Here is a 20,372-nt window from a genome sequence, read left to right as displayed (position 1 = left end):
CGAGATTCATTACGAAAGAGGGTAGAAAAACCAGGATTAGAGGAGGAGGACCCAGCTGGGCTGTCTCGCAGGGGAGAACAGCAACACGTGCAGAGGTGAACACGCCTTTTGAGGGGAGAAATGGGAAGGGGTGGGGCCCAGGGAGGAACGGGAAGGGGTGGGGCCCAGGGCACTCGGCACACGCTGATTGGTGGTTCAATGTCTCGGGAATGTCCTGGCGGCAGATGCAGGTTACATCATACTTAGCCCATCATTTGTGGAAAGGGAGGATCTATCATTCCAGGCTTTTGGTGATATTAAAAAAAATTGAGAGTCTGGGCAAGGTCAGGGGGTGAAGGTCCATTTTTCATAGCTACTTCCCGCTGAGAGGGGGCGTCATCAGGGGCGTCTTCCCGGGGTCTCAAGGATTCTGGTGACATTGGTGTCTCTAGGTTCTGAATTCAAGGCAAGATAGATCTCTCCCACCTTCTGGTTGGTGAACGCCTGCATTCTGTTCTGCAAAACACTAGTGAAACAGCGCATGAGACAGGGGCCAAAGAGCAAAATTAAAGGAATAGATATCAGTGGGCCTAATGATGGGAAGAGCCATGGGGTAAGTGAACGAAAAACAGGGAGTGTTTTCCGTGCTGGACGAGGGGTTCCCCAAGGGACTGGTTGGTGAAGTCTTGAGAGCAATCCTGTTGAGTCACTTTGGAGGTAAAAGCTAGTCTTGAGGCTGCCACAGTGTCACTTGTCTGGTTTTGCTGCTTTTCTGGGCCTGGAGCTGAAATACAACCTGGGGGTAAGGTTCTTGAGGAGGACTGAGTCCCCCAGCTGGAGGGCTGGTCCTCGGGAGTCTTGGTCGGCTGGTTCTGGCCTGGGCAGAAACCTGTCAGTGTGTTCCCAGAGCAGTTGCCTGAGTAAGGGCACGTATGGAAGATAAGTAGCCAGGAGAGGAGGGTCAGTAGGGAGACGATGGTTGAGCAAGAAGGAGTTCAAAAGGGCTTAAGAAGGTGGGGCTCATTGGTGTAGCCTGGATTCCGGTCAGGGCCATGGGCAGGAGGTACGGCCAGGAGCTGTGAATTTCTAGAGAGTGTTTATTTAGATGGTCTTTAAGGAGGCCGTTGATCCTCTCGATCTTACCCAGTGATTGTGGGCGGTAGGGTATGTGCAGTTTAGTTAAGTCAGGATTAGAGAGAGGAAAATCTGAGAGTCCCGCCTGAGGTTGAGTGAGGGCCTTGACGACCTCGGGACAGGAGTGCATTGCCACAGGTTGGTTGGATGCAGCGGGAAGGAGAGTGGCCGGGTTCAGGGCTGGGGACTGAGTTAGGGAGATGTCAGGCCTCTCGAGGAACAGGAGATGGAGTTCCTGCATGCGAGATGGGGCAAGGAGAGATAAGGATCGGTGGGACAGAAGATCCTGTAGCCTATGGGTGGAGAAGACCTGTAAGGGTTGCTGGAGGCAGATCTTCTGGGCCTCCTTGGTGAGAGCTGCGGCTGCAGCCAGAGCCCGGAGGCAGGGCTGCCATCCCCAAACAGTGGGATTAAGCTGTCTGGACAGGTAGGCTACGGGGGTTAAGGCTGGCCCTAGAGGCTGGGTGAGGACCTCCATAGCTATTCCCTGTCTTTCATCAGTAAATAGTTGGAAAGGCCTAGAGATGTCTGGGAGAGAGAGAGAGAGGGAGATGCCAGAAGGGTATCCCGGAGCTTAGAAAAAGCCTGGTGAACGAGGGAGGGTGAGGAGAGGGGGCCTATTGGTGTTTCTTTAGTGGCCTGGTATAGGGGCTTAGCTAGGAGAGCAAAGTTTGGGACCCAATGGCCGAAGAATCCTACCAGCCCTAGAAAGGACAAGATCTGTTCCGCAGAAGTGGGAGGCTGTAGGTCTCGTATTGCTTACATTTGGTCAACTGTCAGTCCTTGGGAATTGGGTGTCAGACAGATCCTCAAGTAAGTGACGATGGGGGCCGACAGTTGTGCCTTGGCAGGGGACACATGGTATCCTTTGTCCCCTAGAAAGTTGAGGAGGCCAGCTGTATGCCTCTGAAACATGTCCAGGGAGGGGCTGCAGAGAAGGAGATCATCTACATACTGGAAAAGAGTGCTGGGTTCTAACAAGCATTGTCAGAGGTCTCTGGGTAAGGCCTGGCCAAGCAGATGAGGACTGTCTCTGAACCCCTGGGGCAGGACCATCCAGGTGAGTTGGTGGGATACCTGCTGGGTCCTTTTACAATTCTTGTCAAGAGTTAACTTTAGAACTTCTTTCTTTCTTTCAACATACCTTCCATTAAATATTTCTAAACATGTCTAGCAATTAAAGTTTCAGTATTGTATGCTATTTAAAATATTTAGAAAAGGCAGGGGGAGGAGGGAGCAGGCCCTGCAGCCTGTTTCCAGGCCTCTAGCCACTTGAATTTTAAAACTGCCACTTTTTTCCTAGAGATAAAGATCTAAGTTTCTGATAAGCCTGTGCCAGCAAGAAAGTTGTTCTTTAGGAAGGGTGGAGTGGGGGAGGGGGCGGGGTGAGAAGGCGGGCTTCCCGATCTGACTCTGCCTGCTCCTATGGGTATTAAAACCTTAAAGGTCGTATTCACTAGATCTCCGACCAGGGTCTGAGAAGGCGTTAGGGGAGGGGGTGGCGGAGCAGGCAGCGGGCCGTGAGGAAGGGGAGGGGGAGGGGGAGGGAGAGGGGGAAGAGGAGGAGGAGGAGGAGGACTCAGTAACTTTATTCAAAGAGAGAGGTGGGCCTTGCTGTTTCAAGATGGCGGCCCCTATGGGAACGACAAGCCATGTGGCCAGAGAGGGGTGGGCCTTTTGTTTCAAGATGGCGGCCCTCATGGGAGCGGCAAGCCATGTGGCCAACATGGCGGCTGCTCACAATACACAAGGGAAGAGCAAACCAAAATTTCTACAAACAGAAATCTCACTTAGCTGTTTGGAGCGGCCGGCGGAGGGGCGGCTCTCGCGCTGCGTGGCGGCCTCTGCTTGGCTCGCGGCCTGAGGCGGCGATGGCGGCGGCACCAGCAGCTGTGGCTGCTGGCCGGGAAAGGGGCAGCCGTGGCGAAGGAGGAGGAGGAGGAGGAGGAAGAGAGGGAGCAGAAGGCGGGGTGGCGGGAGCGGGAGAGGTGGAGATGAAAGATCAGCTGGGTCAAAAGAGTCTAGAAGACAGAGAAATGGGCTGAGGACCGGTTTGAGGGGGTGAAGAAGACTTTGCGAGGAGGACCTGATGAGTGGAGCATGAGGAGTAAAGCGAGGGGCGGGAGCGAAGGGCCACTTCCCAGTTTGCCGGCAGAAATTACTGAGGTCAGTGAGGATGTTAAAATTAAAAGTCCCGTTTTCGGGCCATCTGGACCCATTCCAATTCATACTGAGGCCATGCCATGTTACAGAAGTAGCCAGATTGGTGAGGAGACACCCTAGAGGTGTGCTAGGATCCGATTTAGATTTTTTTATTACCCATGTCTAATACCTGGGCTCAGTAGCCAGGGCTAAAGGACCAGCATCCCAGTCATTCAGCCAAAGCTATGGACGAAGGGACCCGAGGGACGGCAGGGACTTCTTCACTACCGCCCGGGGTCTGGGAACCCCTTCCTGGAAGGGGGTCTGGAAAACGGAGGCCAAAAGGCCGGAGAACTGAGAGGCGGCAGGAATGTCTCCGCTGCCTCCCATGGTTCGGAACCCCTCCTGGAGGGGCCCGGAAGGCCATCTCTGACACGGGCCGTGGTTTATGGACAGAGACGCCGGAGGAGACTGCCAGGGATCAGCACAGGCTGGAACTTACCGCTGACACTGCCGAGCCAGGGGGGAGAGGCAGGAATATCCTGAACCATGAGGAGAGGGGGGCATCCCGGACCGTGAATGGTCAGATGGAATGCTCGCCCCTCCTGGGTTTCACGGCACCAAATGTAAGGTTCGAGGGGCAGGAAACGGAGTCGGGGACCAAGACAAGCTAAAAGAGGAAGTTTATTCCGCACTAATAAGTGAGATTCATTACGAAAGAGGGTAGAAAAACCAGGATTAGAGGAGAAGGAGGACCCAGCTGGGCTGTCTCACAGGGGAGAACAGCAACACGTGCAGAGGTGAACACACCTTTTGAGGGAGGAATGGGAAGGGGTGGGGCCCAGGGCACTCCGCATGCGCTGATTGGTGGTTCATTGTCTTGGGAATGTCCCTGCCGCAGATGTAGGTTACGTCATAGTCCGCCCACCAGTGGGGGAAGGGAGGATCTATCAGTTACCTCTTCGCTTTTGTCATTGATGGTATTTATTTGGGTCCTCTCTCTTTGTTTTTTTGGTGAGTCTGGCAAGAGGTTCATCAATCTTGTTTATCCTTTCAAAGAACCAGCTTTTGGTTTTATTGATCTTTTGTATTTTTTTTTGGGGGGGGGTGTCTCTGTGTCATTTATTTCTGCTCTGAGCTTTATTATTTCCTTTCTCTGGGCTTTTTTGTTGTTGTTCTGTTTCTAGTTCTTTAAGTTGTAGGGTTAAATAGTTTATTATTAATTTTAATTTTTTATTTTTTTTTAGGTAGGCCTGTAGTGCTCTGAACTTCCCTCTCAGGACTACTTTTGCTATGTTTCAGAGATTTTTAGTTGTATGTTCATTTGTTTGCAGGAGGTCTTTAATTTCTTTTTTTATCTCATTGGTAACCCATTCATTGTTCAATAACATGCTATTTAGACTCCATGTGTTCAAATGTTTTTGGGTGTTTTTACTGTAGTTGATTTCTAATTTCATTCTACTGTGATCTGAGAAGATGTTTGATATGATTTCAATCTTCTTGAACTTTGTAGAGACTTGTTTTGTGTCTTAACATGTGGTCTATCTCTGTGAATGACCCATGTGCACTGGAGAAGAATGTATATTCTGAAGAATGTATATTGGGGTGAAATGTCCCATAAATGTCAATTAAATCCATCTGATCCAGTGTGTCATTTAGAGTCACTGTTTCCTTGTAAATTTTTTGTCTGGAAAATCTATCCAGTGAAGTTAGCAGGGTGTTAAAAGTCCCTTACTATGACTGTATTGTTGTTGATTTCTCCCTTAAAAACCTCTAGAAGGTTTTTAATATGTATATTTAGGTGCTCCTATTTTGGATGCATCTGTGTTTACCAGGCTTATATCCTCTTGTTGGGTTGATCCCTTTAGTATTATGTAGTGACCTTTGTTGTCTCTTGTGATGGCCTTCATTTTGAAGTCTATTTTGTCGAATACGCTACCCCAGCCTTTTTTTTTTTTTCTTTTCCATTTGCATAGAAAATTTTTTTCCATCCCTTCACTCTCATCCTGTGTGAGTCTTTTATTCTGAGGTGGGTCTCTTATAGACAGCATATAATTGGATCATGTTTTTGTATCCATTCAGCTAACATATGCCTTCTTGATTGAAGCATTTAATTCATTTACATTTAAGGTTATGATTGATAGGTACTTATTTATTGCCATTTTAAGTCTATATACCTAGGTTTTTCTCTTTCTTCTTTTCATTACAGTAGTCCCTTTAGCATATCTTGTAATGCTGGCTTGGTTGTGACAAACTCCTTTAGCCTTTTTTTTTTTTTTTTTTTTTTTTTGGCTGGGAAGCTCTTTATTTTACTGTCTATTTTGAATGGTAGCCTTGCTGGATAGAGTAATCTTGGTTTCAGATCATTGCTGTCCATTACCTTGAGTGCTTCATGACACTCCCTTCTGGCCTATAGAGTTTCTGATGAGAAATCAGGTGTCAGCGTTAAGGAAGCTCCTTTGTAGGTAGGAAACAGTTTGCGTTTCTCTTGCTACCTTTAAGAGTCTCTTTGTTTTTAAATTTGGGCATTTTAATTATGATGTGTCTGGGTGTGGGCCTGTTTGGGTTCTTCTTGCTTGGGGTTCTCTGTGCCTCCTGAACTTGTGTGACTTTTTCCTTTACCAGGTTAGGGAAGTTTTCTGCCATTATTTCTCCCAACACCTTCTCTATGCCTTTCTCCCTTTCTGCCTCTTCTGGTACACCTGCTATTTGAATATTGTTACGTTTCCTATAGTCCCCCAGCTCCCTTAAACTGTCCTCCTGTTTTTTAATTGTTTTTTCTTTTTGGTTCTCTGGTTGAGTGATTTTTTTCAACCCTGTCTTCTAATTCACTAATCGGATCCTCAGCTTCCCCATAATCTGCTGTGTATTCCTTTCAGTGTGTTCTTTATTTGTGCTATGTCATTCTTTATTTCTGTTTCATAGTTACTATATTTTTTCTTATGCTGTTGAGCATCTTTGCCATGATTATTCTGAACTCTATATCAGATAAATTTCTTATCTCTGATTCATTTATCTCTTCTTCTGGAGAATTCTCTTGTTCTTTCATTTGGGGGTTGTTTCTTTGTCTCCACATTTTAGTTGCCTGTTTGGGTTTGTAACTATGTATTAGGTAGATCTGCTACACCTCTCAACCTCTATTGCAGGACACTGTCAAACGCTGTTTCTGACTAACTAGATCAGGCAAAGACTCAAAGTCTTCAGAGAGCCTCTGTCTACTACAGACTCATAGGATTTTTGTCTTGAATTGTCCTCAGGCAATCGTCCACAGGTGTGACAAGAGTTTTTTCAACAGAATGGGGCAGTTTCTTCTGCCTGGAGGGCAATTGTTGTTCTCATTCTCTTAATGAGCCTGAGCAACTTCATACATGGGGCAAGGTGTTTTCCAATAGGGTGGGTCATCTGTCTTCCCCCAGGCAAGGTCGCCTGTATAGCAAATGTCTGTGTGAAAAAGATGTTCTGTGCAGTGTGAATGGAATGACTCAGCACAGGAAACTGGTGTGTCTTTCTTCTGAACTTTAACCCCAGAGCCCCCAACCCTGGCTTCTGCTCCCACAGCTTCCGTCCACTCTGCCCTCCCTCTGCTGGAGACCCAGGTGAGTGGCTGCACAGGGAATTTTGTGCGCTGGCCCTTTAAGAGGGTGCCTGAATTTCCAGCCATCTCTCCCTGGCAGACAGCAACCCTGCAGCTTTTCACAGCCAGGTGTTCTCTGGGTACCCTTCTCAGTTCTGGTACTCTCTGCTGGGGGCCCAGCTTGCAGATTAAATCCCAGAGTTCTCAGTGGCAACTCCCAACAGCTGAGATATCAGTCTCAATGCGGCCTTCACTTCCTGTCCTCGGGTATCAGGGTTCTCTCCAGTGAGTCTTCTGTTGATCATTCATGAAGTTTTTCTGTATTTTAGTTGTAATTCCAGTCTGGTCCTGGGAGCTTGTCCGTGCAGCATCCACGTACTCTGCCGCCATTTTTAATCCTATGCGCAGCAGCCTTTTGAACGATGGAGCGCTCAGAGGGGATCTGCTTGCCCGCAGGTCGTGCTGGGAAAGCTGTGGAGCCCGAACCTGAGCCTGAGCACCGTCAGAGCTAAGGGCAGAGGCGTTTTCTTTGGAGAAGCCTAGGACTCTGAATGTCTTTTTAGCGTGTGTTTAGCATGTGTGGTTTCAGATTGTATTGTTCAAAGGAACAGCCACAACCTGTTGTTGTAAAACAGAGCATCTGAGTAATTTATGGGGTTTTCCAGAGAAAGTTGATGGGTACTGTATGTGAATAATAAACCTTGCTTTTTCACTTTTGAAGAAGAGTCTAGAGCAGTGGTCGCCAACCAGTGGACCACTGGTGGTCTGTGAGGTCCGAAAGGTTGGTGACCGCTGCTCTAGACTGCAGTGAGTGAAGCTGTTCAAAGCAGAGAGGCTCCTGAAATAGATTTCCATTTGCACACCTTGAAGAACTTGTGGAAATAAGTGCTTCTGGGCATTTGCCATTTAAAAACAATCAAGCATAACAACCAAAATGTTCCCACTGTTCTACTTTGGGACTGAAACCAGCCAATGACTATCAGATAAATTTATTGAAGAGATTTCATATGTCCATGTCATTTCTATTTACCATTTTTTGACTCTGAATTTGGAATATATGAGTCAGCATTTAGAAATAAGGAATGCAAACAGGTCGGATACCCTCACAAAGGGGACGGGATGCAGATAATCTCTTCTGCTCTGAACCCTCTGCCCTTTCTCTTTTTTAAAATATATTTTTAGTGACTTCAGAGAAGAAGGGAGAGGGAAAGAGAGATAGAAACATCAGTGATGAGAGAGTATCATTGATTAGCTGCCTCCTGCATGCCCTCTACTGGGGATTGAGCCCACAACACAGGCATGTGCCCTGACCAGGAATTGAACCATGCCCTCCTGGTTCATAGATCGACACTCAACCACTGAGCCACTCTAGTCAATATATTGAATTTATTGCGGTAACATTGGTTAGTAAAGTTAAATAGGTTTCAGGTACCCAGTGGAATTCTTAAGGTAAATTATGAATGATGGTGAGCGAGGCATCCTGGAGAGAGAACTGGCACCAGGGCTGGCTGAGCCACTATACGTGTGCCCTGTTAGCTCTTTGGACTACTTTCTTGTTTGTAAAATCAGCTGTTTTGTTGAATTAGGCTTGCCTGTCCTTTGAACTCAGGAACATTTTAGAATGTAAGTTATATGACTTTATGATAAACATAGTAATTGACTTTTTAAAAAATATATATATTTTGATTTTTTACAGAGAGGAAGGGAGAGCAAAAGGGATAGAGAGTTAGAAACATCAGTGAGAGAGAAACATCGATCAGCTGCCTCCTGCACACCCTCTCCTGGGGATGTGCCTGCAACCAAGGTACATGCCCTTGACCGGAATCGAACCTGGGACCTTTCAGTATGCAGGCCGACACTCTATCCACTGAGCCAAACCGGTTAGGGCGTAATTGACTTTTGTTAGAATTTGCTTGTTACAAATCTAACCTTTACACACCAAAACCCCAGCTAAAACGAGTGCATATATTACTGTAATAAATACTATCTAGTCCAAAAAAGGATGAGAAAACTTAATTTGGGCTTTTTGTGTAAGCACGAAAAACTTCAGAATGCATAGGAATCACTAGAGACTGGATAAGAAAGTCATGGGTTCCTGTATCCACTTACAGAAGCCTCACGTTGGGTCTTGTGTGGGGTGTGAGGCCTGCACATCACAGGTGAAAGGGAGACTGAGCTTGCCTTTCTTCATAGAAAAGAAAAACTTGACACCTCTCCCCACAGCCTCTTATCTAAGATGTTCCATCTCTAAAGAAACAAGCACCACTACGACATCATTAAGATCAAGGAACAAAGCTTCCATGTTGGGTGGAATGAGGAGCGACCAGTCAGGTCACTGGGGGGCCCTCTTCCCACCTCGTAGGAGACAGCACCTCCGGACTGGGCAGTGGAGGACCGTGTCTGGAGAGAGGTGGTGCAGTTCTGTGACAGCTTCTTGCCCTGGCCTGTGGGGGACTGCACACCTGTCCCTCTGGCATTTGGCAAGGATTGTTTGCAGCTTACATCTGAAGGGATCCACACCCTGTCGGGCAGCCTCCTCCACTACTAGCCCCATTGTGGTGTTTGCTTCCTGTCACAGAGAGCGATTGGTCTCGTGTCCTGAGTGTTCTCTGTCACATGCCATGCTCCTCCTCGTGGGTTTTCCATGCCTCTGAATCTGTTTTAGGTTAAACTAAGCAGAAAGAAAAAGTATTCTGATCTCCAGTATTTGTTGGAAGAAAATTTATCCTTTCTAATAAAGAGGGAATATGCTAATTGACTGCCACGCCCCCACAAGATGGCATGCCCAGTCCCCTCAGCCCCGCCTCATCCAGCCTCAGTCCCCCAGTCCCCTCAGCCCTGACTCATCCAGCCAGCGTCCCCCAGTCCCCTCAGCCCTGCAGGGGAAGGCAGTTAGGGGCGATCGGGCCAGCAGGGGAGGGCAGTTCGGGGCAATCAGGCTGGCAGAAGAGCAGTTAGGTGTCAATCAGGCCAGGAGGGGAGCAGTTAGGGGGCTATCAGGCTGGCAGGCAGAGTGGTTAGGGGCAATCAGGCAGCCAGGCAGGCTAGTGGTTAGGAGCCAGCAGTCCCAGATTGTGAGAGGGGTCCCAGATTGGAGAGTGAGCAGGCTGGGCTGAGGGACAACCCCGCCCCCCCCCCCCCCCCCCGCACGAATTTCGTGCACCGGGCCTCTAGTCTATGTTTAAAAGCCTAAGTGACCGAACCATCGGTCAACTGGCTGCTATGATGCACACTGATCACTAGGAGGCAGACGCTCGGTGCAGGAGCTGCCTCCTGGTGGTCAGTGCGCTCCCACAGTGGGAGTGCTGCTCAGCTAACCGACCCATCCCAGTGGCCCACCTGCCTAGTGGCAGTCACTCCCTCCTTCAGTAGTCCTGCAGGTTTAATCTCTGGAGAACGGGCCAGGCACCGATGGACCAGTGCCGCCCACCTCCTGGAAGTTGGCCTTGGGCACATTGGCCACTTCCCCTCCCTAGATGCTCTGCACGGAAGAAACCATATAAAAGCGGCCGCCAGGTGGTTCCCGACAACCGGTGCGAATGTCAGCAGGACGGATCTAGATCCTGGGCCTGCAAGGTTGTCCCACCGCCAGCCCAGAGGGCTGATCATGTGTGTCGGACTCCCCCCCGCCCCCCTGCCCCTTCGGGATGGGCGCCAGTCGTAGGGCTCATGGCTGGTGAGCACTGCTATGGGGGCATGAGCCTCCCCGATCAGGACTGACTGGGCGTGAGCCTGTGGCAGGTGTAGTGGGGCCAGGATGAGCGGGAGTGGCAGGTGACGTTGGACTGCCGGTTTCAGCCCAATTCCTGCAGGCCATGCTGAGGGACCCCACGTGTGCATGAATTTGTGCACCGGGCCTCTAGTGGGAAGATGAAGGAACAAAAAAAACCCTGCTATCAGTGTTGGGAAGCCTGGGATGGGGATTTTGAGTGTGTTCACACGTGCCTTCAGATTCCGTAAAGAATTCCTTTGGTGTGTTCTTTGCTTGACTTTTTCTGATTTGTGACAGGAAAGGAAAGTCCAGGAAGTGAAGCTAAGTTTTATTATTGGTTACTATATTGACATGTTTAATTATAATCTCTTAAGATTATAATGTTGTAGAGGAGTATACTTAGCAGTCCCTCTGGAAGTTGGTTGAATAGGACATTTGTGGCCATTTGTATTTTAAAATCCACAGCCTGGAACAGGGAAGAAGCCTGATGTGCATCTTGAACTAGTTAACTTAACCCTCTCCAAAGCTTCAGTTTCTCCATCTATAAAATGGGGACAGTGATACATATGTTGGGTCATGTGAGGAATAAATGGTAATGTGTGCAAAGTGCCTTGTTCACTACATGTCCCTAGAGTTCAGGCTGTAAGTGTGCATGCTCCCTCTGGCTTGTGGGGGGAAAATCCTTGTTAAACCTAAATTGTGTTTACTTACCTTGCATAGTGCCATAAACTTAATAGACTTTCTTCCTCTCATCTTCTGCTCACTCTCAGGCTGGATGAGTATAGAAGCTTTCTGATTCCATGAAGAAAGCTGAGATTTAGGTAGAAAGCACCAGGAGTAGAAAAAGAGTTGTAGCGCACTCCTTGTTCAGGGGCGGGGTGGTGCCGTAATAATAACAAGGACCTGGAAGGAAGGCTGGAGGTGGCCGGTCAGCTCTGTGACCCGAGAATCGGTGTTGAACAGTGTCATGACCACTGGGATTGGAGTCCTAGTTAAGGGTCCTGTCTTACATTTACTTCGTTCATTCACATCCCCTCTAAGTTTTGTGTGTGTTTTTTTTTTATCCTCACCTGAGGATATTTTATTGATTTTAGAGAGGGAGGGAGGGATGGAAGGTGAGGAAGAGAGAGAAACATCCAGGTGAGAAGCATTGATTGGTTGCCTCCCGTATGCACGCTCTGACCAGACGTCAACCAGGAATCCAGCCTGCAGCCTTTGGCGCACAGGGTGACACTTCAAACAACAGAGCCACCTGGCCAGGGCCCTCTAAGCTTTCTTTTGTGAATGTAACAACCTGAACTTCCCTCTCAGTGAGCAGAGGAGCGTTGCTGTCTTTTCCTCTTGGACTTAAAAGCTTCCCTTGACCGCTCTTCCTTTTCTAGGTTCCTCTTGGTAGGTTGGTGACAGACTTCCTTAGAGGCAGACAGACAGCCCTGTGTTTTAGAACCATGTGTGTCATAAATGTAATGCATATTTGCAAATGCAAGTTCTCAGTTTTGACTCTGTTAGCATCATGAAGGAGAGTTGAAAATTAGGGCATTTTCCTGAGCTTGGATGTCTGCTAAGAATAGTTTTTTCCTTTAAAAAGAAAGAAATGTGCATTTTCCTCACTTACAGACAAGAAAATACTGAATCAACTGCATGCAGGTGGTTCTGCTGGAGGGACAGTCTGGTGAGCGTGAGCCGTCTGACTGGGAAGGGGTGTCAATCACAGTAACAGTCTTAACTCTGAGTCTTGGCAATATGCCAACTCTTTGAGAGCATTGAGCGAAAATAATTAAAGGTGTTCCTTTAAAAACAAAAAACTTGAATGCAGGAACTTGACAAGTTAGTAGAAATAGTAGGAACCCATCTCTCGCTTTTTATATAATTGTTGCAAAGAGGGGATTTCGCTGCCACTGTACCTTGGGTAGGTAACTTAGTAATAAAATTCAGTTCTTCAGTTGCAGAATAGGATAGTGACCTGCTTTACTACCCTTACAGGGTTCTTTAGGGTCTATTGGGAAAATAACTGAGAATGGTATTAAGAGACTTTTCACTATCAGATGTCTCATAAGTGCATTAATGTTTACGTGGGGCCTCATCAGCACAGCAAGCGATGGCCTTTACTGCCCTCCCTGTGGCATTTTATAGCCCGAACTAGAGGCCCGGTGCACAAAATTCTTGCACGGGGGTGTGTGTCCCTCAGCCCAGCCTGCACCCTCTCCAATCTGGGACCCCTCGAGGGATGTCCGACTGCCCGTTTAAGCCTGATCCCTCAGCCCAGCCTGCACCCTCTCCAATCTGGGACCCCTCGAGGGATGTCCGACTGCCCGTTTAAGCCTGATCCCACCGGACATCCCTCTCACAACCCAGGACTGCTGACTCCCAACTGCTCACCTGCCTGCCTTCCTGATTGCCCCTAACCACTTCTGCCTGCCAGCCTGATCACCCCCTAACCACTCCCCTGTCAGCCTGATTGATGCCTAACTGCTCCCCTGCCAGCCTGTTTCCCCTAACTGCCCTCCCCTGCAGGCCTGGTCACCCCTAACTGCCCTCCCCTGCAGGCCTGGGTCCCTCCCAACTGCCTTTCCCTGCAGGCCTGGTCACCCTCAACTGCCCTCCCCTGCTGGCCTGATTGCCCACAACTGCCCTCCCTTGCAGGCCTGGTCCCTCCCACTGCCCTCCCCTGCTGGCCATTTTGTGGTGGCCATCTTGTGTCCACATGGGGGCAGGATCTTTGACCACATGGGGGCAGCCATCTTGTGTGTTGGAGTGATGGTCAATCTGCATATTACTCTTTTATTAGATAGGATAGAGGCCTGGTGCATGGGTGGGGGCCAGCTGGTTTGTCCTGAAGGGTGTCCTGGATCAGGGTGGGGGTTCCCTTGGGGCGTGGGGCTGCCTGGGCGAGGGGCCTGTGGTGGTTTGCAGGCCGGCCATGCCCCCGGCGACCCAAGCAGAGGCCCTGGTATCTGGGGTTTATTTATCTTCTACAATTGAAACTTTGTAGACTGGAGCGGAGCCAAGCCTTCTGCTTGCTCCGTGGCGGCAGCCATTTCTATTGGTATTTATGTGTCTTCTATAATTGAAACTTTGTAGCCTTAAGCAAGGCCTGGGCCAGCCAGGGTGTGTGGAAAGCTTGGCTTCCTCCATCGCCAGGGGCAACCCTAGCCTCCTGCTCTTTCCAGCTCTGTGGCTGCCGCCATTTCTGTTTGGTTTTATGTATCTTCCATCATTGAAACTTTGTAGCCTTGAGTGGAGGCCTAGGCCGGCAAGGACAGGCGGAAAGCTTGGCTTTCTCCATTGCCGGGGACACCCAAGCCTCCCTCCTGCTCTCTGTGGTGGTAGCCACCTTGGTTGGGTTTATTTGCATATTCACTCCTGATTGGCTGGTGGGCATGGCCGGTGGGTGTGGCTGGTGGGCGTGGCTTGTGGGTGTAGCGGAGTGGTGGTAAATTTGCATATCACTCTTTTATTAGATAGGATGGGACACTGAGTGCCCAAGAAATGGAGACAGTAGGACAGAAGAGTCAGGGTCACACATGGATGTTAGCTGTGCAAATTTCATACTGACCAGGTCATTTACCCGTGTATGTTAGGACTGGGTGATGCAATGGAAGTTTCTCATCTCTCTATGCGCAGGCCGGGAGTTCAGAGTCAGTCAGGGAAGTGGCACTTTCTCCCTCGATAGGAGCAGACCACAAAGCTGTCCTTAGGAGACGGACTGGGGGTCTCGGGTGCATTACCGCCTCGACTTCAGGGAAGAGTCCTGTTCCTGTGCCCTCAAGTCCTGAGCATGGTCAGGTGGTTCTGAGTGTGTGTTCTCATCACATGCTACTGAGGCAGTATGAAGGAGGGCCATTTGTTACAGCTAAAGCCACGCCAGGGAACATGGGGCCTCTCTCATGGACCCCAGCCACCCGGAGAAGGGCCATCCTAGATCCTCTCATTGGTGTTGAGTAAATCACACACGATTTATCATTTCAAACTACCCTTCATGTAGCCTCCTTAGCCCACAATTGCATACATATGTACATTCAGCACATTCAGCTTCTTCAGGGCACTTTGCTGCCCATTTTGGTTCCTTTACATATGGTGGCCCACCCCAGTAGGTAGAATACTAGAGAGAGGGAGGGGAGAGAGAAGTTGGTCGCTGTAGCACCCCACAGTCTCCCCACATATTGGCCATGCTCTCTGAAGATGAGAAATGGGCCTTCATTGATGAGGTCTGAGCCTGAGGCAGGATCAGGAGCCAGCATGGCCTCTGGAGGGAGTGAAGACTCTCACCTGAGTGTCAAGGTGTGAGGGCCAGGGCTCTATGCCCCGGGCACTTAGGATGGCCTTCATTGGGGTCTGCAGTGATCTGAAAGCTCTGAGAAGTTATGCAACTTCCCTGAGGAAGTGCAGTGATGAGTGACAGCCAAATGAGAGCCCAAGGGTGCCCGAACCAGGGATGCGTTTCTTCCAGGGCATTGTCTTGTTTCTCAGGAAGGAGGGAGTCAGTTTCCTGAGTCATATTTCAATTTAAAATGGAACCTAATTTTGGAAGAACTGGTATGTGATAATCAAGACTAAAGCCTTTACTTGGTCTGTTATATCTGGATAAAAATAGTTGATGAGTTGTTAGGTCCTGATTCTGTAATCTGTTACTAAGGAAAACTAATATTCTGTATAAAGCAAATACTGCGTGAACCTGCAGTTCAGCTTCTGTGCCACTGTCCTGAGCCTTAATACACTCGCCGTCCTGAGTTCAGGTGGGGGAGGGGGGATGAGGAAGGGGCTGCTACTTTGTAACACCTGGAGAGATGTTTTCATAGACGGGGATTTTCACTCCCCACATCTCACCTGCACTCTCCCGGCACAGTGCTGCTTGCCCCTCTTGGAAAGAGAGAAAGCTGGCGCAAGCCTTGTGATGTTTTCTCGGATTCTGTCAGTCAGAAATTTGCTTTAGTCATTTGGAAGGAATCCCACTGCACAGAGTAGGCATGTGTTTGCAGATTTGAGGGCTGACTGGGTGCTAAGGAGATGGTCTTGTGTCTCTTACATGGAAGGGACCAGATGATATCAGCACCCTGTCCTCTTAAGTTCTACCCTTGCTTCTTGGATTCAAGGAAATCATGATTTGGTTTCATGTGACAGGTGCGCGTGGCAGTTGCTTGATACGATGCTAAAAAGTTCATTTCTGTCCTTGTTGAGAGAAACAAGGTTCAGGCGTCATTTATTATCAGGGCTCTGCATGTGCCATGCCCTCGGGTTCTTTGCTCAGTTTTTCTTAACAATAAACCCGTGAAGTGGGCACAAATTTACCCCTGATGACAGATGGGAGCCTGAGGCACCAGTCATGCTGAGCCTGGGGAGGAGGCTCAGTGCGGTGCAATCCTGCCTGGCCCGGGCTCTGGCCTGAGCTGCCGCTGCAGGCTCCTCCATGCCCAGGACGAGAGCTCAGTCTTCTGTGTACTTCTGCTGAGAACAGTGCTGTGGCTGCAAAACTAAGAGGCCGAGGCTACAGAGCTTTCCACACACAGGAAGAGGAGTCTTACTCTCAAAGGATGCTGAATCTCGGACAGACAGGTAGTAAAAACAGCTGTACGTATCAGAAATAGGGGAGCCCATGCAACCTTCATCCAGAGTTGGAGTCCTTCTGCAGTTCTCTGAGATGGAGCCTGTCGTTTTATTGTACATGTAGGCAGGACAACATTTTCTATCAGGATCCTGGGTGGCCCAACTGTCAATGCACTGCCAGGGCCAGACTGTTCTCCGGGCTCCATGGGCACGGTGAGCATGCGATGACGGGTGCTCTGAGGCCGCAGTTAGGTGTCGGGTCAGGTCTGTTGAGGCTGGGCAGGCGGCACAGCAGGCCTGGAGGGCAAGAAGGCAGGGTTCCCTGTGCCTGGCTCTGGATCTCTGTGCTGCCTCAAGTGGAACTGCAGATGGGGCCCCACTCACAGGGCAACACTGCAGGAGACAGGAGGGCAGCCGTGGGGAAGGCCAGGTCACAGTGCCTGCAGGGGGTGCGAGCTGGGGAGCTCTGGGCCTGGCCTGAGGGCGTGTGGGCCCTGGTTGCCTGTATGTGCGAGGGTTGCATCTATCCAGGCACCTGTCCTGCCGTGAACTGCAGGGCGATGGGCCATCGCGCGGCTCCCCGCGACCATGCTCATTTTCATAGGTTGGTGTTTTGACCCAGTTATAACTTGAGTTCCTATGTAAACTTTCCAGAATTCTCCAGAATAAAGGGAGAACTTTCCTCAGGCTCAAGCTCGAGTGTCCCAGTGCTCCATCCAGGGCTCTCGCCGTGCCTTCCCGGTGGCAGGCTGGGGACCGTTCCTCACCAAGCTCTCAAGGCACTGGTGCTCAGGGTACTGCGGGCTCTTTGCTGCTCAGCTGGGAAATGACCGACCATGGCAGAGGGTGCAGAGAGGAGGGAGACGCACAGGAACTGATCCAGTAGCCTTGCGCTGGTGAGGGGAGAATGACCAAATTTGAAATACCTAGTGACAATGGGGGAGAAAGGGGACAGATGTAATACTTTCAGCAATAAAGATTTAAAAAATAGAAATACCTAGTGATATAAGTGGATGACGCATTTTTAGGTTCTTGGTCCGGAATTACCATAGAGCTGTGACAAGGCCTCAACACGCGCCCTCCCGCCCTGCCCCACCGCTGCACTCCCTTCGTTCTGGGGGATTCTTCTAGCCTTTCTGCACTGGGGCTGCAGGATGCGGGAGCCTTCAAGGAAGACTCAGGTGAACTCTTGTGAAGTCAAGATTGGGCATTGGGAACGCCACTAGGGAAGGACTGTTAGTCATTTTCAGCAATACACATGTGGAGGTGTGTGTGTTTTTTTTAATGTTTTTTTTTTTTGTCTTTTTTTTTTTGAGTGCTCAATCTGATGAATAGAAGAACACATTTGAGTTGTTTGGGTTGAAAGGTAACAATACAGAAATTAAACCCTGGAAAAAAAGGAGAAACTTATCAAAACTCATTTGTTTCAATTGTTCTGTTTATCACGTGTGGTTCATTGGTATTAGTAACAATATTGTTCTATTGGAAAGCATGGTCTATTTCATCATTATTTTTTTGGGAAAAAAATATAGAAGAACTGATTTGTTGAAGCACCAACCATTCCGTCCTAGTGATTGTGCAAAACATGGTGCCAATTATCTTTCTTTCCTCTGTTTTCAGGGTCGACATGTTAAAACAGGTCAACTGGCGGCCATCAAAGTTATGGATGTTACTGAGGTAAGATGGGGTCACACACATACTTACCTATATCGGGAGGTAGCAGTCAGGGACCCCTGCCCCTGCCAGTGGAAGAGCATTGTTCTGTTTGGAGAATCGATCTTGAGCAAATTACCTCCCCCCCCCCCCCCCTCCCGACAATGCGACCCAGCACAATAGTGGGGCTAAATGGTTGCAGATGGTCCCCAAGTAACTAACAATCAGTAGCATCTTCTTAAAAACAAACAAAAAAAAACAACAAAAAAACACCTCTGAGTGATATCATCCTTGGCAACATAATGGACTATAATTGGAAACATCTTCTAGTGCAAAAGATGAGATTTGAGAGGGGATGGCGAAGTCACATAAATGGGGGAGAGTCAGGCTGTGGGGGAGGGGAGCTTCTCTGGGGTACAGGGCCACATTTGGGCCATTTTTTTTATTTTTAACATGGGGAAGAAAACAGGTCCAGCCAGTTCCCAGAGGTTTGAAAACAGAAACATCTGCTAGAACGCTGAGCAGATTGTTGGCAATATTTAGTAGCAAAAAATAGTTCTTAAAATGGTCATGTGGGGTTTACTGTGTAGCTCTAGGTGGAAGGAGAAGTCAACACCACAGAAAGGGAGGGCCTCCCTCTGCGTGTGCCTGTGTGCATACATGTGCTGAGTCATAGTTGCTGTTTAAATAGCCATAGTCATAGTGACTAAACCCGTTCTGTCCTAAGTTACTGTTGACCCTTGAACAACATGGGTTTGAACTGTGCCATTTCACTTATATGCAGATTTTTTTCAATAAATATTGTTAAAAGTATTTTCTTATGATTTTCTTAGTATCTTCTTTTCTGTAGCTTACGTGGTTGTAAGAATACAGTATGTAGAACACACAGTACACAGAGTATGTGTTAATTAAGGCTTCTGGTCAACAGTATGCGATTAGCAGTTAAGTTTTTGGGGAGTCAAAAGTTATAAACAATTTTCAGTGGTCATCACCCCTAACCTGTTGCCCCCCATGTTGTTCAAGGGTCAGCTTCATTTTCACCAGAAATTTTACTTCACACTCTCATGATTTCTTATAACTTGTTTAATTCTGAATAAGGTTTACCATCTTATATCACAGATTCTAGAGAGAGCTAACCAGCAGCCTTGGGGGTTTGGGGTATTTTTAAATCAAGCCCCAATCTCCCCCAATCTGGAGTCTATTGAGGGAGACATGGCTGACTTGGTGTCAGGTGTACTAGCACAGGTGAATGGTCTAGAGAGCCCCTCGCTGCCCTGCTCTCCCACATGTGTGTTGGTGAGAGGTGGAGAGCACCGTGGTCTCGGTTGCCGGTAGTGACAGAGCTTTTCACAGTGTGAGGTGTGGCTCTCTGTGAGTGACTGCTCTCTTTTCTCTGCCACAGAGGATATGGGGACTTGCAATGGAAAAGTGCCGTTGTGTGGTTGACTGGCCAGAGGTTCTTGTGGACTGCTGTGCAGGGTCCTAGTAGCACATGGAGATGTGGCTCTGTGCTGTGTGCAGGGTCCAGGTAGCACATGGAGATGTGGCTCTGTGCTGTGTGCAGGGTCCGGGTAGCGCACGGAGATGTGGCTCTGTGCTGTGTGCAGGGTCCGGGTAGCGCACGGAGATGTGGCTCTGTGCTGTGTGCAGGGTCCGGGTAGCGCACGGAGATGTGGCTCTGTGCTGTGTGCAGGGTCCGGGTAGCGCACGGAGATGTGGCTCTGTGCTGTGTGCAGGGTCCGGGTAGCGCACGGAGATGTGGCTCTGTGCTGTGTGCAGGGTCCGGGTAGCGCACGGAGATGTGGCTCTGTGCTGTGTGCAGGGTCCGGGTAGCGCACGGAGATGTGGCTCTGTGCTGTGTGCAGGGTCCTTCCTGGTGTACAGCTCGTGGGAAATGGATGCTTTCCAGTAGATATGACTTTTAAGATTATGTTAAAGAGCAGTAAAGGAGCAGCAAATTCTGACTGTAATTTAAGTACAATGTTGAGTTGTCTTGTGGGCTCGCTGTGACTAGGATGACCATCTCCTGACCACCATCCGTGCCTGGCGCTGGCACCGCCCTGGGAGGCCATGTGGCTGGAGCCCATGCTCCATGACATTTGTTAACACATGTCCTGGCAGACTGATGGGTGACACCGTAACTGTCACCTTTGGGAGTTTTTGAAGCATTTGGAAGTCCAAAGGGCTGGTGTTTTCCTCACTTCCCTGGGGCTGCCTGGCCAGCTCCTTCCCCTCGCAGGGAGGCGGGTCTTCCCTGTAGAGGTCCTCCTCGCGAGGCCTGGCTCTGGTTATATGTGTGCAGGACATGGTCACTGTTTAAAAACGTGTAAAACATAAGAACATGTCAAGGAGAATTAAATTCTTACACTTCCTCCTCCTCTCCTCCTCACATAACCACTGTGGTGCTCGGCTGGCTCCCTATTGTTGGTCTGTGAGCACAGCTCCAAACCACACAGCTGTGTGCAGTAGACGCTTTTGTCCACAGCTGCTGAGTTGTATACAAAAAACCAGGCCGTGTTGGAAAATGCATTTTCAGGACTCCTTTAAAAATAATTATGCACAACCCATGTGTGGGGTGAAATGGACACCAAATGGTGAGTCTTGAGAACAAATGCAACTCAATCAAGCATCTAC

At 49.1% G+C, this 20,372-nt stretch overlaps 1 protein-coding gene across 50 annotated transcripts in view; it reads left to right on the top strand.

Annotated features, from left to right (window-relative positions):
* Positions 1–20,372, top strand: part of MAP4K4 (mitogen-activated protein kinase kinase kinase kinase 4) — a 183,695-nt gene that overhangs the window by 56,441 nt on the left and 106,882 nt on the right. For all 50 annotated transcript variants that reach the window (XM_080684139.1, XM_080684138.1, XM_080684145.1 and 47 more), the window contains exon 3: positions 17,706–17,762. In XM_080684139.1, the coding sequence (XP_080540265.1) occupies positions 17,706–17,762 (57 nt within the window). The remainder of the gene's footprint in view (positions 1–17,705; positions 17,763–20,372) is intronic.

The sequence above is a fragment of the Plecotus auritus genome (genome assembly GCF_963455305.1).
Source record: "Plecotus auritus genome assembly, chromosome: 8".
In the NCBI taxonomy this organism is placed as follows: Eukaryota; Metazoa; Chordata; class Mammalia; order Chiroptera; family Vespertilionidae; genus Plecotus; species Plecotus auritus.
Note: the sequence above shows the minus strand (reverse complement) of the source record. Positions and strands in the feature narration are given on the sequence as shown.